At 39.1% G+C, this 27877-nt stretch overlaps 3 protein-coding genes across 10 annotated transcripts; all 3 read left to right on the top strand.

Annotated features, from left to right (window-relative positions):
• Window positions 1-260: 260 nt before the first annotated feature.
• LOC122882581 (putative protein TPRXL) lies at window positions 261-14937 on the top strand. 5 transcript variants are annotated; one of them, XM_044210092.1, is made up of 11 exons: window positions 266-602; window positions 941-978; window positions 1074-1182; window positions 1295-1407; window positions 1517-3424; window positions 4238-4588; window positions 5002-5538; window positions 5886-5990; window positions 13596-13633; window positions 13729-13890; window positions 14263-14937. In XM_044210092.1, the coding sequence occupies exons 5-11, from the start codon at window positions 3385-3387 to the stop codon at window positions 14461-14463; spliced, it is 1434 nt and encodes a 477-aa protein (XP_044066027.1). In that variant the 5' UTR covers window positions 266-602; window positions 941-978; window positions 1074-1182; window positions 1295-1407; window positions 1517-3384; the 3' UTR covers window positions 14464-14937. The 5 variants fall into 5 exon arrangements, with proteins under 5 accessions (XP_044066030.1, XP_044066028.1, XP_044066029.1 ...); XM_044210095.1 differs by lacking the exons at window positions 1295-1407; window positions 13596-13633; window positions 13729-13890; window positions 14263-14937 and adding exons at window positions 7043-7080; window positions 7176-7284; window positions 7618-9298 and having other exon boundaries at window positions 261-602; XM_044210093.1 differs by lacking the exons at window positions 1295-1407; window positions 13596-13633 and adding an exon at window positions 7043-7080 and having other exon boundaries at window positions 264-602.
• A 5-nt stretch (window positions 14938-14942) lies between these two features.
• On the top strand, window positions 14943-22158 carry LOC122882584. 4 transcript variants are annotated; one of them, XR_006379401.1, is made up of 8 exons: window positions 14943-16291; window positions 17470-17811; window positions 18225-18383; window positions 18731-18835; window positions 19231-19358; window positions 19910-19947; window positions 20043-20204; window positions 20577-20717. XR_006379401.1 is itself a non-coding variant. In XM_044210098.1 (7 exons), exons 1-7 carry the CDS (start codon window positions 16252-16254, stop codon window positions 20775-20777), a joined length of 1047 nt encoding a protein of 348 aa, XP_044066033.1. In that variant the 5' UTR covers window positions 14943-16251; the 3' UTR covers window positions 20778-22158. The 4 variants fall into 4 exon arrangements, 3 of the variants coding, with proteins under 3 accessions (XP_044066033.1, XP_044066034.1, XP_044066035.1); XM_044210098.1 differs by lacking the exon at window positions 19231-19358 and having other exon boundaries at window positions 20577-22158; XM_044210099.1 differs by lacking the exon at window positions 19231-19358 and having other exon boundaries at window positions 18791-18835; window positions 20577-22158.
• Window positions 22159-22451: 293 nt separating this feature from the next.
• LOC122882585 lies at window positions 22452-27800 on the top strand. The gene is made up of 7 exons (XM_044210102.1): window positions 22452-22584; window positions 23768-24109; window positions 24523-24681; window positions 25035-25139; window positions 26215-26252; window positions 26348-26509; window positions 26879-27800. The coding sequence occupies exons 1-7, from the start codon at window positions 22545-22547 to the stop codon at window positions 27077-27079; spliced, it is 1047 nt and encodes a 348-aa protein (XP_044066037.1). The 5' UTR covers window positions 22452-22544; the 3' UTR covers window positions 27080-27800.
• The last annotated feature ends 77 nt before the right edge of the window (window positions 27801-27877 follow it).

Consider the following 27877-nt stretch of genomic DNA (forward strand, 5'->3'; position numbering starts at 1 on the left):
TTCTTACCCTCTGAGCCGGTGGGCACTTCTTGGGCTCTATGTTGTAATGTCCGGATTACACCCAGCTTGTGCTGTAATGGATGGTGTGAGTCAAAGAGCAAGTACTGATCCGTATGTGCTGGTTTCCTGTACACTTCTATCTGGATCTTTCCGTCCTCTCCTCTCAGTGTAGAACAATCAAGGAAGGCCAGGCGGTTCTCTTTGGCATCCTCTCGTGTGAACTTGATGTTGGGGTCCACAGTATTGATATGCTCTGAGAACGCTTCCAAGTCTTGTTTCTTGATCTTCACAAAGGTGTCATCCACGTAGCGGTACCAGTGACTTGGTGGTGTGCCCGGGAACGAGGACAATGTGACAGTTGATGTTACAATTAGTTTGACAAAACTGCCTGGACTCAGGTCCCACATGTACCTGGAGTCCAGTTATGCTCCCAGATATATTCTATAATGAACCAGGAAGTGTTGTTGCAAAACCAACTTGTTCTACTGCTCAAACAGCCACAGCTGTGCAGCTGTATGTGCGTCTGATTCTGGTCGTCATGATCATCGTATCATCAGCAGCTGTGCTGATATTCTGCAGGAAGAGGGCCAGTAAACCCAAAGGTGAGGCTACAGGAAACACACACACACATAACAAAGGCAACATCGAAAACATGGAAAACATTTCTCACAAAAGAAGGTGAAACAAATACTCTCACAAGTAACACACTTTGGTGTGTTAACACATCATGTGTAACTGGACCTTACCTTTGAAAGGTGAAGTTTATTTATTGGGGAAAATGTTTGCCTAAACTTTCTAGTTCTTCAGATGTGGTGGGAACACAAACAGGGATGTGGAAAAGGGACTTTTAGTTGCTGGTTGAAAAGGGCTGTATGTGTCTCTTTGGCTAAGCCAGATGTTTTAACAGTGGACCTAATCTTCTGATCTTCATGTTTTTCAGAACCTCCTGCAGAATCTGAGTATGCTACCGTCACAAAGGTGAGTTTGAGTAAAATTGGGACATCTCAGCGTCATTAATGTTTGTGACACCAGCTGATATTGATACAAACCAAACCCCCGTTCTCTTCCTGCAGCCCAGCCGAATGTCTGAGGAGATCAGAGAGGAGGACAGACACAGCAGAGCTCCTCCTGTAGAAATATCTACACTTTAAACTTTCCACTGCAGCCAGTTCTCAGAAGAAAGTAAGTAAAAATTGTGGCAGGAATTTAATGTAACAACGTGTTCAGAAAATGGTATCATTAGATAGGACTAGGTAACGACTTCATTGTACTGCAGAGGAACATTTTCTTGCAGTGGCAGAAGAGAGAGAAGATTGTGGACATGTCTTCAAAAATGTGGTCTGAAACAAACTTTCATCAGTTTATGTTTCTGAATAATGTGTCGCCTTTTTAAGAAACAGGAACCAGGTCAGTTTGTGATCATAAACTTGGGTTGTTTTGAAATACAGATACTCAGTTCAATGTTAAGTCTCTAACAGTCTGTAAGAGATAAACTTCGACCTCTGTTTTCTTCCAGACTGAAGACGACTCGAGTAACCTCACCTCTTCTCAGGTGGATTTTTCCAACAGTACACTACCAGCTGCTGTGTGATTGTAAAGCGGCGTGATACGAAGCAAAGTTCGGGGGGACGTGAGTGAACAGCCTGTCTAAACTTTTTTGGGACATCAGACGATCTGAAACTAACCAGTGACACAAAAAAATATTTTTAACTTCATGCAAATGAGGGCAACATTTGCCTGGAGGCTCTGAAGTGATTATCAGAAAAACAGACACAAAGAAAAAGTAATGTAGTGAAACAGGAAGTTTAGTCTTCATCAAGTGTGGATGGATGTCTCTGAGGGAGAGTTTCTGGGATCCTTCTTCTGTGTGTCCCTTTGCCTTCAAGATCACAGATACAAACAAAAAGTGCTGCTCGACACAATGTCTCGTACATGTTTGGAGAAAGCGGCAGGTTGTTTACTTACACAGTGTTTGCTGTCGATGGAAGCTTCTAAGTTACTAGCTTGCAGTGATGTCGTGCAATTTATTTGCCTCCTTCTGCACTGATAGCCGGTTAGCAGTCGCACTTTGGGGGGAAAAAAGTTCTGAATGAAAACTGTTCCCAGGTCTGAAAGCTTCACTGAATAAATCCACTCTGTGCATGGGTCGACTCCAGGACCCTCAGGTGGGTTTTTGATCATTAATTTAAAGTTGTATTTAAAGTAGTTAGTATATAGTTAGCATTTAAAGTTATTTTAGTATAACTATACTACTGTAGTATAACTCTGAATTTATTTTATTTTGGTGAAATTAACAGTAAACTATGTCAGTTATAGCTGACATTAAATGTTCCTGGTGACTAGTTGTCAGAGCAGGTGTTTTAAAATGGTTTTACAGTGTGACTGGAAATGTAACACCAAACAGCAACTAACTGCTGGAAAAAAGTCAATATATGTTTTTTAAAATGTTAACAGTGAAGAAGAGAAGTTTGTGTAAGCTCTTTGTGTTTATTGCATCTGCAGAAATGTATATGTTTTGTTATTGCAGTTAGATACTGTATTTATGTATTCATTCATTGGTGATGAATCTAGTCGTCATGAGAACGTCCTGCAAAATTTTAACTTCCTGATCCTTTGATACTAAGTGATCAATATTTCCGTCACAGGAATATAATAATAAAATATTCATAACATAAATATTCAAATTGTACAACAAACTTCCTATCGCTTTACTCCCCAACCTGATGGTTCAGACACAAACAGCATCTGTTTGAAGTGAAAGAAAGTCACTTTGGTAAAAGAATGAATTAGAACAGAAGCAGTCGTTTACATATTTTTAATGAAAATAAACTTGACACACATTTTTTAATGCAGGTCTGTTTTCGGTCTGAATGCTCGCAAAAAGATGCAACAACGTTTAATAGTTCACCCTCCTGTCATGCTTTGTTATACGAATTGTCTGTTTTCATAAGTACAAAATAAAAATCAGCTTAAATGTACTGAAGCACAAACACTCCTCTTGTTTTTAGAAAATAATTCTTGAAACATGTTGAATAGTATAAGAAGCAGCTTAAACTGGCAGATTTGTGCACTTCTTTAAACAAAAAAGACATTGAACTCAAAAATGGACAAAAATGACTTAATAAGGTGCAGACATACTGTAGTAATATCTCCAAAAATACAACATTAATGCTGCTTTAATTAACAACCAAGCCTAGTTTTACTGTAAAATCATCCACGAACTTGCAGATAATGGAATGAAAACAACGTTAATGTAGAGGGGAGGAGAGTACAGAGTGTGTGATGTGTTTGGAGGAGGGACTCCATCATTTGGAGAAGAGAGAAGTTCCTGGTTTGCCAGTGAAGAAGAAAGAGAGGCAGCGTTAAACCATCAGAGCCTCCAACATGAACGTTGGTCACACTTTGATCTGCTTCTTCTTCCTCAGTGAGTACACTCTCGTTCTGTTTCTGTCGTTCTCTCTCTTTATCGTGTCGTTTTTCTGTATTTATTTGTAGTTGGTCAGGAAGCTTTGCTCCATTTGTTCTCTGTTTCTGTTTAACATGTGGTTTCTGTGGTTAAACATGATGTTCAGAGTCTGGCATGAGTCGCTTTAAAATGTGGTTCCTTCCTTCCTAAGTAGTAGTTCTCTCAAAATATGAACCTTAAAATATAAACACAAACTTTTTGTATTAGCCCGACAGTCTACGATGGATTGTTCTTCTGTACTTGTTTTAGTTTCTTTTTGTTGTAGACTTTTGAGGAAGTACAGTTTACTTTTCTGCTTCTTCAACCTGACTCATAGATTTAGCAAAAGATGACATTACTTACAGAGCAACAGAGACACCTGCAAGTTGCAAAACAAATCAACCCCCCTCCCAAGCAGAAATCAGCTAACATGAACACAATGTCAGACTGAATGACTGAAGGGAAACAAAATGACAATTCAGTGTGATTATCAGGCTAACCCTGGTGGGCAGTCGAGCCGAATCTCAATCAACGTCATTCTTTGCACGAAGCCGTAGTGGGAAGTTTACATGCGTCGAGTCCAATCAGTTCATTAACCTTTTTACAATTTGTACTTTTTGAATTATCAACATTAATTACAGTTCATCAAACTGAATTTAATTGTAAAATATGAGATTTTTTAATGTTCTGAATCTTTGTTGACAGAATCAAAGTTTTTATCAAATTGCTGTTTGACTGTTTGAGCTGAGCAGCTCTAAGATAGTAACTATTGATTGTTCATCTTTTCAACAGCACTGCGGGATGGAAACACTGGTCTCATCAATGCAGAAATCTCCGTCCATACAGGAACTGAAGGAGGAAACATCACAGTTGAATGCTCCTTCACTTTCTCTGGAAGCAGGAAGATCTTCTGTAAGGAAGAATGTGAAGGAAAAGACATTCTCGTTGAAACAACTGGTGACAGAGCTCAGAGTGGCAGATACAGCATTGAATATAAAGAAGGAAGTTTTCCACTAACTTCTACACTTCTGTATGTGAGCATCACAAAGCTGACTAAGTTAGATTCAGGACGGTACAGATGCAGTTTGGCCAGATTTTTAATTCCAGATTCATCCGAGGAGTTTGAGATCAGAGTCACAGATGGTGAGTTTCTACTGAGCGTCTCTGAATTAACTGTTCACTGACAGCTGCTCATGTTTCAAATAACCCAATAAGTTTAGTCTAACGATTATATTTAGAGCTGCATATTTTCATCATTGTGAACACTGATAAATGCTCCTTTAACAGCAACAGGTCATCTGTAAAATATCTGATGAGCTCAAACTGTCACACAAATGGACACACTACAGTTGATTTGAATATTGTTGCACCAAACACACTGATTACCTGCTGCATTTAGCTGTACGATTAAAAACACATTGATACATTGACTGTTTGCAGATTTGAATGAAATGTTAGCACAGAGTTCTCTGCAAGGAGCATCTGATCATCAGGATTTCTTTGTATCGGAACAATCAGGATCTGATTGTTTCATTGTGTTTGTTTGTGTTTCACAGCTCCGATCACTTCTAAACCAAACTGGACTCTCCGACCTTTTTCAACATCAGTCCCGTCAGCCTCCACACTGAAGACAACACAGAGTTTACGCTCCAGTTCAGGGAGCTCCACACCTTCATCAGCCTCCACACTGAAGACAACACAGAGATTACGCTCCAGTTCAGGGAGCTCCACACCTTCATCAGCCTCCACACTGAAGACAACACAGAGATTACGCTCCAGTTCAGGGAGCTCCACACCTTCATCAGCCTCCACACTGAAGACAACACAGAGATTACGCTCCATTTCAGGAAGCTCCACACCTTCATCAGCCTCCACACTGAAGACAACACAGAGTTTACGCTCCAGTTCAGGAAGCTCCACACCTTCATCAGCCTCCACACTGAAGACAACACAGAGTTTACGCTCCAGTTCAGGAAGCTCCACACCTTCATCAGCCTCCACACTGAAGACAACACAGAGTTTACGCTCCAGTTCAGGAAGCTCCACACCTTCATCAGCCTCCACACTGAAGACAACACGGACTCCAGCTGCAGGTGAAGATGGTTAAATTGTTATTAGAAACACCCAAATCAATTGTGCATGCAGCATATTTGCATACAGGTAGATACTGTATGCCTTTGTGTTTTGGCGTAAAGTGTGTACATGTGCAAGTACAAGCATGTGTATGCTTGTACGTACAGAACTTATATTTATTGTTGGTTTTAATTATTTTCTGTTATAAAGTATTAATGTAATAACTTGAATATTTAGTTGATGCAACACTGCGTGAATGGCACCTCAGGTCCCACATGTACCTGGAGTCCAGTTATGCTCCCAGATATATTCTATAACGAACCAGGAAGTGTTGTTGTAAAACCAACTTGTTCTACTGCTCAAACAGCCACAGGTGTGCTGCCCTATTTGGGTCTGATTCTTGGCGTCATGATCGTCGTATTTTTAGCGGCTGTGCTGATATTCTGCAGGAAGAGGGCCAGTAAACCCAAAGGTGAGGCTACAGGAAACACACACACACATAACAAAGACAACTGGACATCTACAACTTATCATTTCTCACAAAAAAAGGTGAAACAAATATTCTCACAATTAACAAACTTTGGTACATCATGTGTCATTGGACCTTACCTTTGAAAGGTGAAGTTTATTTACCGGAGAAAATGTCATTTTCCTCTGGACCGCTATTATAAAAGAGACGTCTGTAAAACTGACACCTCGAACTGCAACCAAAGGCAATTATGACTCTTTGTGTTATGAATTTTTAATCCATGGAAGTTTTGTATTAATAAAACTTTCCCACAACCTATAAAAGCGTTTTTTAAAGTGCATGAGTTAATCCCAGTTTAAAGTCTTTTGGCCAAACGAGATCAAGCGGGCGGGGCCAGTGGGAGGAACACTACTGCACATGTGCAGTGGGCCGCACAACGCGGACGCAAACCTGGAAGCCAGAAACCATTTTGGATTATGTGCTCGGCGAGCAATTTTGATTCAAGTGAGTGGGCGCCATCTTTGAGTCCGGTATGTTAGCTAGCTAGCTAATATCTGTACATGCACAATCGACTATTAGTATACATCAACATGGACTGCACAAACTGCCAGCTGCCAACTTCGCATTAATAAAACCAGGTGGAAATTTGTTTCTCATTTGCGCTAAACACACCTTTAAGGTTCGGTCACAACACAAACTGGCAGAGCGAGAACAGCAACACTAGTTAATGCGTACTAGCGTTAGCAAACTATCTAGTTAACTAAAAACTGCTGATAGTTATGAACCAAAACTAAAACTGAAACCAGATGGTATTTGTTTCAATGAGGACGTAAATATACAGTATTCAGTTCAATTTTCAGTGAAATTTTTAGTTTTTAAATCGCTCATCGGTCTAATTTGCCTAATCTTCATGGTTCTTCAGATGTGGTGGGAACACAAACAGGGATGTGGAAAAGGGACTTTTAGTTGCTGGTTGAAAAGGGCTGTATGTGTCTCTTTGGCTAAGCCAGATGTTTTAACAGTGGACCTAATCTTCTGATCTGCATGTTTTTCAGAACCTCCTGCAGAATCTGAGTATGCTAATGTCACAGAGGTGAGTTTGAGTAAAATTGGGACGTCTCAGCGTCATTAATGTTTGTGACACCAGCTGATACTGATACAAACCAAACCCCCGTTGTCTTCCTGCAGCTGAACAGAGTGTCTGAGGAGATCAGAGAGGAGGACAGACAGAGCAGAGCTCCTCCTGTAGAAATATCTACACTTTACACTTTCCACTGCAGCCAGTTCTCAGAAGAAAGTAAGTAAAAACTGTGGCAGGAATTTAATGTGGGTTCAGAAAATGGTATCATTAGATAGGACTAGGTAACAACTTCATTGTATTGCAGAGGAACATTTTTTTTGCAGTGGCAGAAGAGAGAGAAGATTGTGGACATGTCCTCAAAAATGTGGTCTGAAACAAACTTTCATCAGTTTATGTTTCTGAATAATGTGCCGCCTTTTTAAGAAACAGGAACCAGGTCAGTTAGTGATCATAAACTTGGGTTGTTTTGAAATACAGATACTCAGTTCAATGTTAAGTCTCTAACAGTCTGTAAGAGATAAACTTCGAACTCTGTTTGTTTTCTTCCAGACTGAAGACGACTCGAGTAACCTCACCTCTTCTCAGGTGGATTTTTCCAACAGTACAGCTGCCTCGCTCCACTGCGCCCCCTGTGGTGATGCAGATAACACCGTCTACTCTGTGCCTCGGGTAGAAGCGAGCTCGGACGACAGCCACGCCGAAGACACTTCACCTCCTCTGTACTATACTGTTACTTTTCATCAGCTGTAGCTTCATTTACTCTCTCAGGGGCCAACAGGTGAACACAAAGTGGTTTAAATGAGTAACATTCACACAAAAATCATTTTTTTTCCCTGTGACAACCTGTGAGAAGTTATATCTCTCTCATTCATAACTGTGCTGTCACAACGTTAGCTTCAAGTTAGAGCTACTTTTATTACTTCTTTAAGTTAAGATTATCATAAATATTGTGGTTAAAGATATGAAAGTATTATTAAAGTTATTTTGGTTAAGGTAAATCATTTGTATGGTACAAGTTATGTTACCAAAAGTATTTGGGTTATAATTTGGGGTTCACGCTGTCTCAGTTACTCAGGATAATCCATTGACTTCACTGTCAAAGGTTTTTATTGAGAACTATTTTCTACCAAAGTATGACTACCAGCTGCTGTGTGATTGTAAAGCGGTGTGATACGAAGCAAAGTTCGGGGGGAAGTGAGTGAACAGCCTGTCTAATCTTTGTGGGACATCAGGCGACCTGAAACTAACCAGTGACACAAAAAAAGACTTTTTAACTTCATGCAAATGAGGGCAACATTTGCCTGGAGGCTCTGAAGTGATTCTCAGAAAAACAAAGAAAAAGTAATGTAGTGAAACAGGAAGTTTAGTCTTCATCAAGTGTGGATGAATGTCTGAGGGAGAGTTTCTGGGATCCTTCTTCTGTGTGTCCCTTTGCCTTCAAGATCACAGATACAAACAAAAAGTGCTGCTCGACACAATGTCTCGTACGTGTTTGGAGAAAGCGGCAGGTTGTTTACTTACACAGTGTTTGCTGTCGATGGAAGCTTCTAACTTACTAGCTTGCAGTGATGTCGTGCAATTTATTTGCCTCCTTCTGCACTGATAGCCGGTTAGCAGTCGCACTTTGGGGGAAAAAAAAGTTCTGCATGAAAACTGTTCCCAGGTCTGAAAGCTTCACTGAATAAATCCACTCTGTGCATGGGTCGACTCCAGGACCCTCAGGTGGGTTTTTGATCATTAATTTAAAGTTGTATTTAAAGTAGTTAGTATATAGTTAGCATTTAAAGTTATTTTAGTATAATTATACTACTGTAGTATAACTCTGAATTTATTTTATTTTGGTGAAATTAACAGTAAACTATGTCAGTTATAGCTGACATTAAATGTTCCTGGTGACTAATTGTCAGAGCAGGTGTTTTTAAAATGGTTTTACAGTGTGATTGGAAATGTAACACCAAACAGCAACTAACTGCTGGAAAAAATATATATGTTTTTTAAAATGTTAACAGTGAAGAAGAGAAGTTTCTGTAAGCTCTTTGTGTTTATTGCATCTGCAGAAATGTATATATTTTGTTATTACATTTAGATACTGTATTTATGCCTCATTCATCTGTGAGGAATCTAGTCGTCATGAGAACATCCTGCAAAATTTTAACTTCCTGATCCTTTGATATTAAGTGATCAATATTTCCATCACAGGAATATAATAATAAAATATTCATAACATAAATATTCAAATTGTACAACAAACTGCCCGTCGCTTTACTCCCCAACCTGATGGTTCAGACACAAACAGCATCTGTTTGAAGTGAAAGAAAGTCATTTTGGTAAAAGAACATTGGCAGTTTAAACAGTATATGGTCTTTTGTCTTTTACTAAATATTTGTAATAATATTTTCATCCACTAATGTGTGATTTTGCGTTGAATACCAAACTGTCCTGCAGGGTAACTAACTACAGTAGTTAGACATATTGATAAACTTCACCTTACAGAAGATATGAACTTTGTCACAGTTAATGTGTTGCATCACTACATGTGGTGTGAACAAAAGTGACGACAGCTGAAGCCAAAACTAAATAATATTTCCACAGATGAACTTACAGTGTTGCTCGACTGCAACGCTGCCAAACTCACTAAAATAATCTTTGCAATTCAAAAAGCTTGAATTTGAATTTATATACTACAACAATGCATTTAATTAAGTCATGGTAATATGTGCCCTGAATTGATGTTTAGAGTGCAGATTATTTCCAGTAGAAAAGACAAAAAAATGAACAGAATTGAAATATTAAAATGAAATCAAAATATTAAAACAAATCAGATAATATTAATATGCCATTAAGACTAAAACAGTCCATAAGGGACTTCTTCCAGGCTGAACATGAGTCAAGTAAACTCATCGACTCCATGACAGCGCCCCCACATGGTCACGCTGATAATGTCGTCTACTCTGTGCCTCGGGTTCACGCTGAAGTGGGCGCTGAAGCCTGCTGAGCTGAAGAAGTTTGATTTGTCGTCTCACTGTTATCTGAAATAAGTCCACAAGAATTGAACACATGCCTGCGTCTGCATTCATTAAAAGTTCATTAGTGACTTTGAGAAGGGCTGTCTCAGTGCTGTGGTGCTGACGAAAGCCAGATTGGAACTTTTCAGAGGTATTATTGTTTTCCACAGCAGCAAGAAGCTGCGAGCATTCAGACCAAAAACAGACCCGCATTAAAAATGCGGGTGGTGGTTAAGTGCTGCCTTTCACACTATTGATCATGGCATTCTTTTAGATAGACTGAGGCACTGTGTGGGCATATCTGGCACTGCACTAGACTGGTTCCCATCTTATCTGTCCAATAGGAAATTCTGTGTCACCATTAATAACTTCACGTCAGCCTTTTCCCATATCAAGTACGGTGTGCCTCAAGGTTCAATTCTGGGTCCAATACTGTTTTCCTTATACATGCTTCCTTTGGGTGATGTCATCTGCAGACATGGTATTTCTTTTCACTGTTATGCGGATGACACGCAGTTGTACCTCCCTGTCAAGCCCACTGACCTTAGTACGCTGAGTTCTCTGCAGGACTGCCTATCTGACATGAAAAACTGGATGTCGATACATTTTCTTCAGCTCAACTCAAATAAAACTGAAATCCTTGTTATTGGGCCCCAACACATCACTAAACAAATACTTCAATCTACTGGCTACAAGTCACAACATATCAAGCCTGTTGCAAGAAATCTCGGTGTCCTGTTTGATAGCAATTTATGTTTTGAGCAACATATCACTAATCTTGTCCAATCATGTTTTTATGACCTCAGAAAGATTGCAAAAATACGATCTATTTTAAATCTTGCTGATGCAGAAACTGCTGCACATGCTTTTATCTCCTCACGCCTCGATTAATGTAACAGCCTGTTCACTTGTCTTAATCAAAAACTTTGACACGACTGCAGACTGTACAGAACTCAGCTGCTAGGCTGTTAACCAGGACCAAGAGGTACGATCACATCACACCTGTTTCAGCCTCTTTACATTGGCTCCCTGTTTGTTTTAGGATTGATTTTAAGATCTTGTTGATTACTTTTAAGGCTCTTCATGGCCTGGCTCCAGATGATATTTTAGACCTTGTAATACCTTATGAACCTTCACGTAGTTTGAGATCTTCGGGCAAGGGTCTTATGTCGGTTCCTGGGTCCAGGATGAAAACTAAGGGGGTAAAGAGCTTTTGCCATCAGGGCCCCGAGGCTCTGGAACAACCTGTCCGAAGAAATTAGGTTGTCTGAGACAGTGTCTTCTTTCAAGTCTCTTCTCAAAACACATTTTTATCGGAAAGCAGATCCTGATTTTACCTGAACTGGCCGTTTATTTTATTGCTTTTATGTATTTAATATTTTATCATTCACTGTGGTATTTTATTTCTTTTGTTGTGAAGCACTTTGTACTTTGTTTTGATAAGTGCTCTAGAAAGTTTTATTATTATTCTTCTTAAAAAGATGCAACAACGTTTAATAGTTCACCCTCTTGTCATGCTTTGTTACACGAATTGCCTGTTTTCTTGAGTACAAAATAAAAATAAAAATCAGCTTAAATGTACTGAAGCACCAACACTTCTATTTTTGTTTTTTAGAAAAATAATTCTTGAAACATGTTGAGTAGTATTAGAAGCAGCTTAAACTGGCAGATTTGTGCACTTCTTTAAACAAAAAAGATATCGGACTCAAAAATGGACAAAAATGACTTAATAAGGTGCAGACATACTGTAGTAATATCTCCAAAAATACAACATTAATGCCGCTTTAAGTAACAACCAAGCCTAGTTTTACTGTAAGTAAATTGGCGTGATGCAAAGCGAAGTTCGGCCCTGGGATGTGAGCGAACAGTCTCTCTAATCTTTGTCGGATATCAGGTGACGTGAAACTGACCAGTGACACAAAAAGGAGACGGACTGAAAGCTGGAACATTTCAGAAAGAAAAGAAAAAGTAATGTGCTACTCGACACGATGTCTCGTACATTTTTGGAGAAAGACAATTTTTGTCAAGTTTTATTTAAAGTAGTTAGTATATAGTTAGCATTTAAAATTATTTTAGTATAACTATACTACTTTTATTATACTTTTATTAACTACATTACTTTTTTTTCTTTTATTTTATACTGTTAAAATATCTGGTTTAGTCAAAGAGTCCTTTTCGACCAAAGCGTTCCAGTGACTAACAGGAACTAAACTAGGAACTAAAAGTCCCTTTTGTGCATCCCTGTTTGTGTTCCCACCACATCTGAAGAACTAGAAAGTTTAGGCAAACATTTTCCCCAGTAAATAAACTTCCCCTTTCAAAGTTAAGGTCCAATTACACATGATGTGTTAACACACCAAAGTGTGTTACTTGTGAGAATATTTGTTTCACCTTTTTTTATGTGAGAAATGTTTTCCATGTTTGCCATGTTGCCTTTGTTATGTGTGTGTGTTTCCTGTAGCCTCACCTTTGGGTTTACTGGCCCTCTTCCTGCAGAATATCAGCACAGCCGCTGATGATACGATGATCATGACGACCAGAATCAGACCCAAATAGGGCAGCACAGCTGTGGCTGTTTGAGCAGTAGAACAAGTTGGTTTTACAACAACACTTCCTGGTTCATTATAGAATATATCTGGGAGCATAACTGACTCCAGGTACATGTGGGACCTGAGTCCAGGCAGTTTTGTCAAACTAATTGTAACATCAACTAAATATTTAAGTTATTAAGTCAATACTTTATAACCAAAACTTATTTAAACTGAGTATGAATATAACTTCTATACATACAAGCATACACGTGCATGTATGGACTTTACGCCAAAACACAAATACTTAAACACAGACAGTATCTACCTGCAGAGACGGAAAGAGTACCAAAATATTATACTCAAGGAAAAGTACTTGTGTAAACATGTATTTAGATAAAAGTAAAAAGCAGGTCAGTTAAAATTGTAGTCTGAGTAAATGTAACTGTCACATGGGGTAACCTGTTTGGTAACCATGGTAATTAGGGTTAGGACCTGATTTTGGAAAAATCCTGTTAGAGATGAACAATTCTTAAGTTAATATTCCTATCCTAACTTAAGATTAAGTGTATTACACAAGCATCCCGACTTCCCAAAATCTTAAACAAACTCTCCTAACTTTAGGATAACTGTTAAGCTGTCCTAACTTTCACTTTTCCACCAGGTAGTGTTAGTTAACTTGTTTAATCCATTTGGCTGCTCTATTATTGCTTTTTCACAAAAAAAAAAAAGGTGAAACAAATATTCTCACAAGTAACACACTTTGGTGTGTTAACACATCACGTGTAATTGGACCTTAACTTTGAAAGGTGAAGTTTATTTACTGGGGAAAATGTTTTACTAAACTTTTTAGTTCTTCAGATGTGGTGGGAACACAAACAGGGATGTGGAAAAGGGACTTTTAGTTGCTGGTTGAAAAGGGCTGTATGTGTCTCTTTGGCTAAGCCAGATGCTTTAACAGTGGACCTAATCTTCTGATCTGCATGTTTTTCAGAACCTCCTGCAGAATCTGAGTATGCTACCGTCACAAAGGTGAGTTTGAGTAAAATTGGGACATCTCAGCGTCATTAATGTTTGTGACACCAGCTGATACTGATACAAACCAAACCCCCGTCCTCTTCCTGCAGCCCAACCGAGTGTATGAGGAGATCAGAGAGGAGGACAGACAGAGCAGAGCTCCTCCTGTAGAAATATCTACACTTTACACTTACGCCAAATACACCAAACCAAATGGAGTTGAACCCACAGACGACTACAGCTTAGCCACTGCAGCAAGTTCTCAGAAGAAAGTAAGTAAAAACTGTGGCAGGAATTTAATGTGGGTTCAGAAAATGGTATCATTAGATAGGACTAGGTAACGACTTCATTGTACTGCAGAGGAAACATTTTTTGCAGTGGCAGAAGAAAGAGAAGATTGTGGACATGTCCTCAAAAATGTGGTCTTAAACAAACTTTCATCAGTTTATGTTTCTGAATAATGTGCCGCCTTTTTAAGAAACAGGAACCAGGTCAGTTAGTGATCATAAACTTGGGTTGTTTTGAGGAGGAAGTCCTCAGACCGAATGTTGAAGTGTGGTCAGAGAGGGAGGAAAAGGTGCTGAACTGAAATACAGACACTCAGTTCAATGTTAAGTCTAAAACCTCTGTTTGTCTTCTTCCAGACTGAAGACGACTCGAGTAACCTCACCTCTTCTCAGGTGGATTTTTCCAACCATACAGCTGCCTCGCTCCACAGCGCCCCCTGTGGTGATGCAGATAACACCGTCTACTCTGTGCCTCGGGTAGAAGCGAGCTCGGGCGGCAGCCACGCCGAAGACGCTTCACCTCCTCTGTACTCTACTGTTACTTTACATCAGCTGTAGCTTCATTTACTCTCTCAGGAGCCAACAGGTGAACACAAAGTGGTCTGAATGAGTAACATTCACACAAAAATCAGTTTTTTCCAGTGACAACCTGTGAGAAGTTACGTCTCTCTCATTCATAACTGTGCTGTCACAACGTTAGCTTCAAGTTAGAGCTACTTTTATTACTTCTTCTTTAAGTTAAGATTATCTTAAATATTTTGGTTAAAGATATGAAAGTATTATGGCACAAGTTATGTTACCAAAAGTATTTGGGTTATAATTTGGGGTTCACGCTGTCTCAGTTACTCAGGATAATCCATTGACTTCACTGTCAACAGTTATGAGAAGTATTTTCTACCGAAGTATGACTACCAGCTGCTGTGTGATTGTAAAGCGATGTTGATGGAAGCTTCTAACTTACAAGCCTGCAGTGATGTCGTGCAATTTATTTGCCTCCTTCTGCACTGATAGCCGGTTAGCAGTCGCACTTTGGGGGAAAAAGTTCTGCATGAAAACTGTTCCCAGGTCTGAAAGCTTCACTGAATAAATCCACTCTGTGCATGGGTCGACTCCAGGACCCTCAGGTGGGTTTTTGATCATTAATTTAAAGTTGTATTTAAAGTAGTTAGTATATAGACAGCATTTAAAGTTATTTTAGTATAACTATACTATTGTAGTATAACTCTGAATTTATTTTATTTTGGTGAAATTAACAGTAAACTATGTCAGTTATAGCTGACATTAAATGTTCCTGGTGACTAGTTGTCAGAGCAGGTGTTTTAAATTGGTTTTACAGTGTGACTGGAAATGTAACACCAAACAGCAACTAACTGCTGGGAAAAAATATGTTTTTTAAAATGTTAACAGTGAAGAAGAGAAGTTTCTGTAAGCTCCTTGTGTTTATTGCATCTGCAGAAATGTATATATTTTGTTATTGCAGTTAGATACTGTATTTATGCCTCATTCATCGGTGACGAATCTAGTCACCATGAGAACGTCCTGCAAATTTTTTAATTCCTGATCCTTTGATACTAAGTGATAAATATTTCCGTCACAGGAATATAATAACAAAATATTCATAACATAAATATTCACATTGTACAAGAAACTTCCCATCGCTTTACTCCCCAACCTGATGGTTCAGACACAAACAGCATCTGTTTGAAGTGAAAGAAAGTCACTTTGGTAAAAGAATGAATTAGAACAGAAGCAGTCGTTTACATATTTTTAATGAAAATAAACTTGACACACATTTTTTAATGCAGGTCTGTTTTTGGTCTGAATGCTCGCAAAAAGATGCAACAACGTTTAATAGTTGACCCTCCTGTCATGCTTTATGTTACACGAATTCTCTGTTTTCTTGAGTACAAAATAAAAATAAAAATCAGCTTAAATGTACTGAAGCACAAACACTCCTTTTGTTTTCAGAAAATAATTCTTGAAACATGTTGAGTAGTATAAGAAGCTGCTTAAACTGGCAGATTTGTGCCCTTCTTTAAACAAAAAAGACATATTGGACTCAAAAATGGACAAAAATGACTTAATAAGGTGCAGACATACTGTAGTAATATCTCCAAAAATACAACATTAATGCCGCTTTAAGTAACAACCAAGCCTAGTTTTACTGTAAAATCATCCACGAACTTGCAGATAAAGGAATGAAAACAACGTTAATGTAGAGGGGAGGAGAGTACAGAGTGTGTGATGTGTTTGGAGGAGGGACTCCATCATTTGGAGAAGTGAGAAGTTCCTGGTTTGCCAGTGAAGAAGAAAGAGAGGCAGCGTTAAACCATCAGAGCCTCCGACATGAAAGTTGGTCACACTTTGATCTGCTTCTTCTTCCTCAGTGAGTACACTCTCGTTCTGTTTCTGTCGTTCTCTCTCTTTATCGTGTCGTTTTTCTGTATTTATTTGTAGTTGGTCAGGAAGCTTTGCTCCATTTGTTCTCAGCTTCTGTTTAACATGTGGTTTCCGTGGTTAAACATGATGTTCAGAGTCTGGCATGAGTCGCTTTAAAATGTGGTTCCTTCCTTCCTAAGTAGTAGTTCTCTCAAAATATAAACACAAACTTTTTGTTTTAGCCCGACAGTCTACAATGTATTGTTCTTCTGTACTTGTTTCTTTTTGTTGTAGACTTTTGAGGAAGTACAGTTTACTTTTCTGCTTCTTCAACCTGACTCATAGATTCAGCAAAAGATGACATTTCTTACAGAGCAACAGAGAAACCTGCAAGTTGCAACCAAACCAAATGTTAGTGTCATTTTCAGAGCTATGCGGAGTCTCTTGCTTTAGTTATCTTGCAGGTTGGTAAACCACTGAGAGAAAGCAATTATTTTTAATAATTTTATTTCAACCAGCTCCAGAGGAAGCAGTGCAGCAGTAAACCGCTGTTGACAAACTGACAGCTGTGGATATGTGAAGCAACACCCCAAAACCTCATTTCACCTTCAAAGAGGCAAACGACAATGTCATTCTAGCATGAGAAATGGGGAAACTGAACAAACACACGAAAGACACAAACAAAAATGTAGTACTATATAAAATAGAATATTTTTTAAGTTCATAGGTTTTCTCTTCACAGCAGGACAGATACGTTACTCGATGCTGATTGGTTAGCACAAAACAAATCAACCCCCTCCCAAGCAGAAATCAGCTGACATGAACACAATGTCAGACTGAATGACTGAAGGGAAACAAAAGGACAATTCAGTGTGATTATCAGGCTAACCCTGGTGGGCAGTCGAGCCGAATCTCAATCAATGTCATTCTTTGCACGGAAGCCGTAGTGGGAAGTTTACATGCGTCGAGTCCAATCAGTTCATTAACCTTTTACAATTTGTACAAAATCTTTTGAATTATCAACATTAATTACAGTTCATCAAACTGAATTTAATTGTAAAATTTGAGATTTTTAATGTTCTGAATCTTTGTTGACAGAATCAAAGTTTTTATCAAATTGCTGTTTGACTGTTTGAGCTGAGCAGCTCTAAGATAGTAACTATTGATTGTTCATCTTTTCAACAGCACTGCGGGATGGAAACACTGGTCTCATCAATGCAGAAATCCCCGTCCATACAGGAACTGAAGGAGGAAACATCACAGTTGGATGCTCCTTCTTTCTCTCTGGAAGCAGGAAGATCTTCTGTAAGGAAGAATGTGAAGGAAAAGACATTCTCGTTGAAACAACTGGTGACAGAGCTCAGAGTGGCAGATACAGCATTGAATATGAAGGAGCTATATTGTCTTCTGAGCGTATGTTTGTGAGCATCACAAAGCTGACTAAGTCAGATTCAGGAAGGTACAGATGCATTTTGGACAGATGGATTAAAGATTCATCCGAGGAGTTTGAGATCAGAGTCACAGATGGTGAGTTTCTACTGAGCGTCTCTGAATTAACTGTTCACTGACAGCTGCTCATGTTTCAAATAACCCAATAAGTTTAGTCTAACGATTATATTTAGAGCTGCATATTTTCATCATTGTGAACACTGATAAATGCTCCTTTAACAGCAACAGGTCATCTGTAAAATATCTGATGAGCTCAAACTGTCACACAAATGGACACACTACAGTTGATTTGAATATTGTTGCACCAAACACACTGATTACCTGCTGCATTTAGCTGTACGATTAAAAACACATTGATACGTTGACTGTTTGCAGTTTTGAATGAAATGTTAGCACAGAGTTCTCTGCAAGGAGCATCTGATCATCAGGATGTCTTTGTATCGGAACAATCAGGATCTGATTGTTTCATTGTGTTTGTTCGTGTTTCACAGCTCCGATCACTTCTAAACCAAACTGGACTCTCCGACCTTTTTCAACATCAGTCCCGTCAGCCTCCACACTGAAGACAACACAGAGTTTACGCTCCGGTTCAGGAAGCTCCACACCTTCATCAGCCTCCACACTGAAGACAACACAGCCAACAGCTGCAGGTGAAGATGGTTAAATTGTTATTAGAAACACGCACTTGAATTGTGCATGCAGGATATTTGCATACAGGTAGATACTATATGCCTTTGTGTTTTGGCGTAAAGTGTGTACATGTGCAAGTACAAGCATGTGTATGCTTGTATGTACAGAACTTATATTTATTGTTGGTTTTAATTATTTTCTATTATAAAGTATTAATGTAATAACTTGAATATTTAGTTGATGCAACACTGCGTGAATGGCACCTCAGGTCCCACATGTACCTGGAGTCCAGTTATGCTCCCAGATATATTCTATAACGAACCAGGAAGTGTCGTTGTAAAACCAACTTGTTCTACTGCTCAAACAGCCACAGCTGTGCTGACCTATTTGGGTCTGATTCTTGGCGTCATGATCGTCGTATTTTTAGCGGCTGTGCTGATATTCTGCAGGAAGAGGGCCAGTAAACCCAAAGGTGAGGCTACAGGAAACACACACACACACACACACACACATAACAAAGGCAACTGGACATCTACAACTTATCATTCCTCACAAAAAAAAGGTGAAACAAATATTCTTACAAATAACAAACTTTGGTACATCATGTGTCATTGGACCTTACCTTTGAAATGTGAAGTTTATTTACTGGAGAAAATGTAATTTTCCTCTGGACCGCTATTATAAAAGAGACGTGTGTAAAACTATTGACAGGACACCTCGAACTGCAAACAAAGGCAATTATGACTCTTTGTGTTATGAATTTTTAATCCATGGAAGTTTTGTATTAATAAAACTTTCCCACAACCTATAAAAGCGTTTTTTAAAGTGCATGACTTTATCCCAGTTTAAAGTCTTTGGGCCAAACGGGATCAAGCGGGCGGGGCCAGAGGGAGGAACACTACTGCACATGTGCAGTGGGCCGCACAACGCGGACGCAAACCCGGAAGCCAGAAAACCATTTTGGATTAAGCGCTCGGCGAGCAATTTTGATTCAAGTGAGTGGGCGCCATCTTTGAGTCCCGTATGTTAGCTAGCTAGCTAATATCTGTACATGCACAATTGACTATTAGTATACATAAACATGGACTGCACAAACTGCCAGCTGCCAACTTCGCATGAATAAAACCAGGTGGAAATTTGTTTCACATTTGCGCTAAACACACCTTTAAGGTTCGGTCACAACACAAACTGGCAGAGCGAGAACAGCAACACTAGTTAATGCGTACTAGCGTTAGCAAACTATCTAGTTAACTAAAAACTGCTGATAGTTATGAACCAAAACTAAAACTGAAACCAGATGGTATTTGTTTCAATGAGGATGTAAATATACAGTATTCAGTTCAATTTTCAGTTCAATTTTTAGTTTTTAAATCTCTCATCGGTCTAATTTGCCTAATCTTCATGGTTCTTCAGATGTGGTGGGAACACAAACAGGGATGTGGAAAAGGGACTTTTAGTTGCTGGTTGAAAAGGGCTGTATGTGTCTCTTTGGCTAAGCCAGATGCTTTAACAGTGGACCTAATCTTCTGATCTGCATGTTTTTCAGAACCTCCTGCAGAATCTGAGTATGCTACCGTCACAAAGGTGAGTTTGAGTAAAATTGGGACGTCTCAGCGTCATTAATGTTTGTGACACCAGCTGATACTGATACAAACCAAACCCCCGTCCTCTTCCTGCAGCCCAACCGAGTGTATGAGGAGATCAGAGAGGAGGACAGACAGAGCAGAGCTCCTCCTGTAGAAATATCTACACTTTACACTTACGCCAAATACACCAAACCAAATGGAGTTGAACCCACAGACGACTACAGCTTAGCCACTGCAGCAAGTTCTCAGAAGAAAGTAAGTAAAAACTGTGGCAGGAATTTAATGTGGGTTCAGAAAATGGTATCATTAGATAGGGCTAGGTAACGACTTCATTGTACTGCAGAGGAAACATTTTTTGCAGTGGCAGAAGAAAGAGAAGATTGTGGACATGTCCTCAAAAATGTGGTCTTAAACAAACTTTCATCAGTTTATGTTTCTGAATAATGTGCCGCCTTTTTAAGAAACAGGAACCAGGTCAGTTAGTGATCATAAACTTGGGTTGTTTTGAGGAGGAAGTCCTCAGACCGAATGTTGAAGTGTGGTCAGAGAGGGAGGAAAAGGTGCTGAACTGAAATACAGACACTCAGTTCAGTGTGAAGTCTAAAACCTCTGTTTGTCTTCTTCCAGACTGAAGACGACTCGAGTAACCTCACCTCTTCTCAGGTGGATTTTTCCAACCGTACAGCTGCCTCGCTCCACAGCGCCCCCTGTGGTGATGCAGATAACACCGTCTACTCTGTGCCTCGGGTAGAAGCGAGCTCGGGCGGCAGCCACGCCGAAGATGCTTCACCTCCTCTGTACTCTACTGTTACTTTACATCAGCTGTAGCTTCATTTACTCTCTCAGGAGCCAACAGGTGAACACAAAGTGGTCTGAATGAGTAACATTCACACAAAAAACAGTTTTTTCCTGTGACAACCTGTGAGAAGTTACGTCCCTCTCATTCATAACTGTGCTGTCACAACGTTAGCTTCAAGTTAGAGCTACTTTTATTACTTCTTCTTTAAGTTAAGATTATCTTAAATATTTTGGTTAAAGATATGAAAGTATTATGGCACAAGTTATGTTACCAAAAGTATTTGGGTTATAATTTGGGGTTCACGCTGTCTCAGTTACTCAGGATAATCCATTGACTTCACTGTCAACAGTTATGAGAAGTATTTTCTACCGAAGTATGACTACCAGCTGCTGTGTGATTGTAAAGCGATGTCGATGGAAGCTTCTAACTTACAAGCCTGCAGTGATGTCGTACAATTTATTTGCCTCCTTCTGCACTGATAGCCGGTTAGCAGTCGCACTTTGGGGGGAAAAAAAGTTCTGCATGAAAACTGTTCCCAGGTCTGAAAGCTTCACTGAATAAATCCACTCTGTGCATGGGTCGACTCCAGGACCCTCAGGTGGGTTTTTGATCATTAATTTAAAGTTGTATTTAAAGTAGTTAGTATATAGACAGCATTTAAAGTTATTTTAGTATAACTATACTATTGTAGTATAACTCTGAATTTATTTTATTTTGGTGAAATTAACAGTAAACTATGTCAGTTATAGCTGACATTAAATGTTCCTGGTGACTAATTGTCAGAGCAGGTGTTTTAAATTGGTTTTACAGTGTGACTGGAAATGTAACACCAAACAGCAACTAACTGCTGGGAAAAATATGTTTTTAAAATGTTAACAGTGAAGAAGAGAAGTTTCTGTAAGCTCCTTGTGTTTATTGCATCTGCAGAAATGTATATGTTTTGTTATTGCAGTTAGATACTGTATTTATGCCTCATTCATCGGTGACGAATCTAGTCACCATGAGAACGTCCTGCAAATTTTTTAATTCCTGATCCTTTGATACTAAGTGATAAATATTTCCGTCACAGGAATATAATAACAAAATATTCATAACATAAATATTCACATTGTACAAGAAACTTCCCATCGCTTTACTCCCCAACCTGATGGTTCAGACACAAACAGCATCTGTTTGAAGTGAAAGAAAGTCACTTTGGTAAAAGAATGAATTAGAACAGAAGCAGTCGTTTACATATTTTTAATGAAAATAAACTTGACACACATTTTTTAATGCAGGTCTGTTTTTGGTCTGAATGCTCGCAAAAAGATGCAACAACGTTTAATAGTTGACCCTCCTGTCATGCTTTATGTTACACGAATTCTCTGTTTTCTTGAGTACAAAATAAAAATAAAAATCAGCTTAAATGTACTGAAGCACAAACACTCCTTTTGTTTTCAGAAAATAATTCTTGAAACATGTTGAGTAGTATAAGAAGCTGCTTAAACTGGCAGATTTGTGCCCTTCTTTAAACAAAAAAGACATATTGGACTCAAAAATGGACAAAAATGACTTAATAAGGTGCAGACATACTGTAGTAATATCTCCAAAAATACAACATTAATGCCGCTTTAAGTAACAACCAAGCCTAGTTTTACTGTAAAATCATCCACGAACTTGCAGATAAAGGAATGAAAACAACGTTAATGTAGAGGGGAGGAGAGTACAGAGTGTGTGATGTGTTTGGAGGAGGGACTCCATCATTTGGAGAAGTGAGAAGTTCCTGGTTTGCCAGTGAAACCATCAGAGCCTCCGACATGAAAGTTGGTCACACTTTGATCTGCTTCTTCTTCCTCAGTGAGTACACTCTCGTTCTGTTTCTGTCGTTCTCTCTCTTTATCGTGTCGTTTTTCTGTATTTATTTGTAGTTGGTCAGGAAGCTTTGCTCCATTTGTTCTCAGCTTCTGTTTAACATGTGGTTTCTGTGGTTAAACATGATGTTCAGAGTCTGGCATGAGTCGCTTTAAAATGTGGTTCCTTCCTTCCTAAGTAGTAGTTCTCTCAAAATATAAACACAAACTTTTTGTTTTAGCCCGACAGTCTACAATGTATTGTTCTTCTGTACTTGTTTCTTTTTGTTGTAGACTTTTGAGGAAGTACAGTTTACTTTTCTGCTTCTTCAACCTGACTCATAGATTCAGCAAAAGATGACATTTCTTACAGAGCAACAGAGAAACCTGCAAGTTGCAACCAAACCAAATGTTAGCGTCATTTTCAGAGCTATGCGGAGTCTCTTGCTTTAGTTATCTTGCAGGTTGGTAAACCACTGAGAGAAAGCAATTATTTTTAATAATTTTATTTCAACCAGCTCCAGAGGAAGCAGTGCAGCAGTAAACCGCTGTTGACAAACTGACAGCTGTGGATATGTGAAGCAACACCCCCAAAACCTCATTTCACCTTCAAAGAGGCAAACGACAATGTCATTCTAGCATGAGAAATGGGGAAACTGAACAAACACACGAAAGACACAAACAAAAATGTAGTACTATATAAAATAGAATATTTTTTAAGTTCATAGGTTTTCTCTTCGTCAGCAGGACAGATACGTTACTCGATGCTGATTGGTTAGCACAAAACAAATCAACCCCCCTCCCAAGCAGAAATCAGCTGACATGAACACAATGTCAGACTGAATGACTGAAGGGAAACAAAAGGACAATTCAGTGTGATTATCAGGCTAACCCTGGTGGGCAGTCGAGCCGAATCTCAATCAATGTCATTCTTTGCACGAAGCCGTAGTGGGAAGTTTACATGCGTCGAGTCCAATCAGTTCATTAACCTTTTTACAATTTGTACAAAATCTTTTTGAATTATCAACATTAATTACAGTTCATCAAACTGAATTTAATTGTAAAATTTGAGATTTTTTAATGTTCTGAATCTTTGTTGACAGAATCAAAGTTTTTATCAAATTGCTGTTTGACTGTTTGAGCTGAGCAGCTCTAAGATAGTAACTATTGATTGTTCATCTTTTCAACAGCACTGCGGGATGGAAACACTGGTCTCATCAATGCAGAAATCCCCGTCCATACAGGAACTGAAGGAGGAAACATCACAGTTGGATGCTCCTTCACTTTCTCTGGAAGCAGGAAGATCTTCTGTAAGGAAGAATGTGAAGGAAAAGACATTCTCGTTGAAACAACTGGTGACAGAGCTCAGAGTGGCAGATACAGCATTGAATATGAAGGAGCTATATTGTCTTCTGAGCGTATGTTTGTGAGCATCACAAAGCTGACTAAGTCAGATTCAGGAAGGTACAGATGCATTTTGGACAGATGGATTAAAGATTCATCCGAGGAGTTTGAGATCAGAGTCACAGATGGTGAGTTTCTACTGAGCGTCTCTGAATTAACTGTTCACTGACAGCTGCTCATGTTTCAAATAACCCAATAAGTTTAGTCTAACGATTATATTTAGAGCTGCATATTTTCATCATTGTGAACACTGATAAATGCTCCTTTAACAGCAACAGGTCATCTGTAAAATATCTGATGAGCTCAAACTGTCACACAAATGGACACACTACAGTTGATTTGAATATTGTTGCACCAAACACACTGATTACCTGCTGCATTTAGCTGTACGATTAAAAACACATTGATACGTTGACTGTTTGCAGTTTTGAATGAAATGTTAGCACAGAGTTCTCTGCAAGGAGCATCTGATCATCAGGATTTCTTTGTATCGGAACAATCAGGATCTGATTGTTTCATTGTGTTTGTTCGTGTTTCACAGCTCCGATCACTTCTAAACCAAACTGGACTCTCCGACCTTTTTCAACATCAGTCCCGTCAGCCTCCACACTGAAGACAACACAGAGTTTACGCTCCAGTTCAGGAAGCTCCACACCTTCATCAGCCTCCACACTGAAGACAACACAGCCACCAGCTGCAGGTGAAGATGGTTAAATTGTTATTAGAAACACGCACTTGAATTGTGCATGCAGGATATTTGCATACAGGTAGATACTATATGCCTTTGTGTTTTGGCGTAAAGTGTGTACATACATGTGTGCAAGTACAAGCATGTGTATGCTTGTATGTACAGAACTTATATTTATTGTTGGTTTTAATTATTTTCTATTATAAAATATTAATGTAATAACTTGAATATTTAGTTGATGCAACACTGCGTGAATGGCACCTCAGGTCCCACATGTACCTGGAGTCCAGTTATGCTCCCAGATATATTCTATAACGAACCAGGAAGTGTCGTTGTAAAACCAACTTGTTCTACTGCTCAAACAGCCACAGCTGTGCTGCCCTATTTGGGTCTGATTCTTGCCGTCATGATCGTCGTATTTTTAGCGGCTGTGCTGATATTCTGCAGGAAGAGGGCCAGTAAACCCAAAGGTGAGGCTACAGGAAACACACACACACACACACACACACACATAACAAAGGCAACTGGACATCTACAACTTATCATTCCTCACAAAAAAAAGGTGAAACAAATATTCTTACAAATAACAAACTTTGGTACATCATGTGTCATTGGACCTTACCTTTGAAATGTGAAGTTTATTTACTGGAGAAAATGTAATTTTCCTCTGGACCGCTATTATAAAAGAGACGTGTGTAAAACTATTGACAGGACACCTCGAACTGCAAACAAAGGCAATTATGACTCTTTGTGTTATGAATTTTTAATCCATGGAAGTTTTGTATTAATAAAACTTTCCCACAACCTATAAAAGCGTTTTTAAAGTGCATGACTTTATCCCAGTTTAAAGTCTTTGGGCCAAACGGATCAAGCGGGCGGGGCCAGAGGGAGGGACACTACTGCACATGTGCAGTGGGCACGCACAACGCGGACGCAAACCCGGAAGCCAGAAAACCATTTTGGATTATGCGCTCGGCGAGCAATTTTGATTCAAGTGAGTGGGCGCCATCTTTGAGTCCGGTATGTTAGCTAGCTAGCTAATATCTGTACATGCACAATTGACTATTAGTATACATAAACATGGACTGCACAAACTGCCAGCTGCCAACTTCGCATGAATAAAACCAGGTGGAAATTTGTTTCACATTTGCGCTAAACACACCTTTAAGGTTCGGTCACAACACAAACTGGCAGAGCGAGAACAGCAACACTAGTTAATGCGTACTAGCGTTAGCAAACTATCTAGTTAACTAAAAACTGCTGATAGTTATGAACCAAAACTAAAACTGAAACCAGATGGTATTTGTTTCAATGAGGATGTAAATATACAGTATTCAGTTCAATTTTCAGTGAAATTTTTAGTTTTTAAATCTCTCATCGGTCTAATTTGCCTAATCTTCATGGTTCTTCAGATGTGGTGGGAACACAAACAGGGATGTGGAAAAGGGACTTTTAGTTGCTGGTTGAAAAGGGCTGTATGTGTCTCTTTGGCTAAGCCAGATGTTTTAACAGTGGACCTAATCTTCTGATCTGCATGTTTTTCAGAACCTCCTGCAGAATCTGAGTATGCTAACGTCACAAAGGTGAGTTTGAGTAAATTTGGGACGTCTCAGCGTCATTAATGTTTGTGACACCAGCTGATACTGATACAAACCAAACCCCCGTCCTCTTCCTGCAGCCCAGCCGAGTGTATGAGGAGATCAGAGAGGAGGACAGACAGAGCAGAGCTCCTCCTGTAGAAATATCTACACTTTACACTTACGCCAAATACACCAAACCAAATGGAGTTGAACCCACAGACGACTACAGCTTAGCCACTGCAGCAAGTTCTCAGAAGAGAGTAAGTAAACGCTGTGGTCAGAAAACACCTTTCAGGCTACATCCACTAAAATAACTCTTCATGGCAATAGTTTTGATTTTTATTTACTCAGTCCGACACCCAGAGACGGCAGATGTAAAAAGAGCTTTTAAAATATTCAGTTGCCTTTTTTGTTTGCGACAATTGAAAATGTTATTTCATTGTACAGCAGAGGAAATATTTTTTGCAGTGGCAGAATAGAGAACATTGTGGACATGTCCTCAAAAATGTGGTCCTAAACGAACTTTACGTCAATTTATGTTTCAGATTTTAAAGGAATTCCAGGTTTTTATTAAAGTATTGTTAAATTAAGACTAGAACCGTTCTCGACCTCTGTTTGTTTCCTTCCAGACTGAAGACGACTCGAGTAACCTCACCTACTCTCAGGTGGATTTTTCCAACCGTACAGCTGCCTCGCTCCACAGCGCCCCCTGTGGTGATGCAGATAACACCGTCTACTCTGTGCCTCGGGTAGAAGCGAGCTCGGGCGGCAGCCACGCCGAAGACGCTTCACCTCCTCTGTACTCTACTGTTACTTTACATCAGCTGTAGCTTCATTTACTCTCTCAGGAGCCAACAGGTGAACACAAAGTGGTCTGAATGAGTAACATTCACACAAAAATCAGTTTTTAAGTTAAGATTATCATAAATATTTTGGTTAAAGATATGAAAGTATTATTAAAGTTATTTTGGTTAAGGCAAATCATTTGTAAGTTATAAGTTACTGTAAAGTATTTGGGTTTTAATTTGGGGTTTTTCACAGACTTCACTGTCAACAGTTTTCATTGAGAACTATTTCCTACCGAAGTATGGCATGGATTGGGTTCACAAAGCACTTCTTGGCAAACTTCCTGGGTATCTCACATGTCTTTTTAACTATAGATCATCTTCACACTGCTCCAGGACCCAAGACTACTTTATCCTAAAAAATCATCATGTTAGTACTGAGACTGGGAAACTGGCTCTTAAATACTATGCCCCACACAAGTGGAACAATCTGCAGGTTTTAATCAATTGGAATCGCCTTTGACTGATTTAGAGCAGTGTAAATGCATGTGCTTTCTTTGAATTGATGTTTGCCCTCATGTTGATGTCCTTGGCCTGCTGGTTGTATAATTTGTTGATGTATACTGTAACTTTCATGTGCTTTTATTGTTTTATTTCTGTTATCAGGGCGTTCTTGTAAAAGAGAGCTTGCTCTCAATGACCCTCCCTATTTATGTAAAGGCTTTTGTTGTTGTAATAATAATAATAATAACAAAAATAATAATAATGAATGACTACCAGCTGCTGTTTAATTGTAAATTGGCGTGATGCAAAGGGAAGTTCGGCCCTGGGATGTGAGCGAAC

This window comes from Siniperca chuatsi, linkage group LG10, assembly GCF_020085105.1.
Source record: "Siniperca chuatsi isolate FFG_IHB_CAS linkage group LG10, ASM2008510v1, whole genome shotgun sequence".
NCBI lineage: Eukaryota > Metazoa > Chordata > Actinopteri > Centrarchiformes > Sinipercidae > Siniperca > Siniperca chuatsi.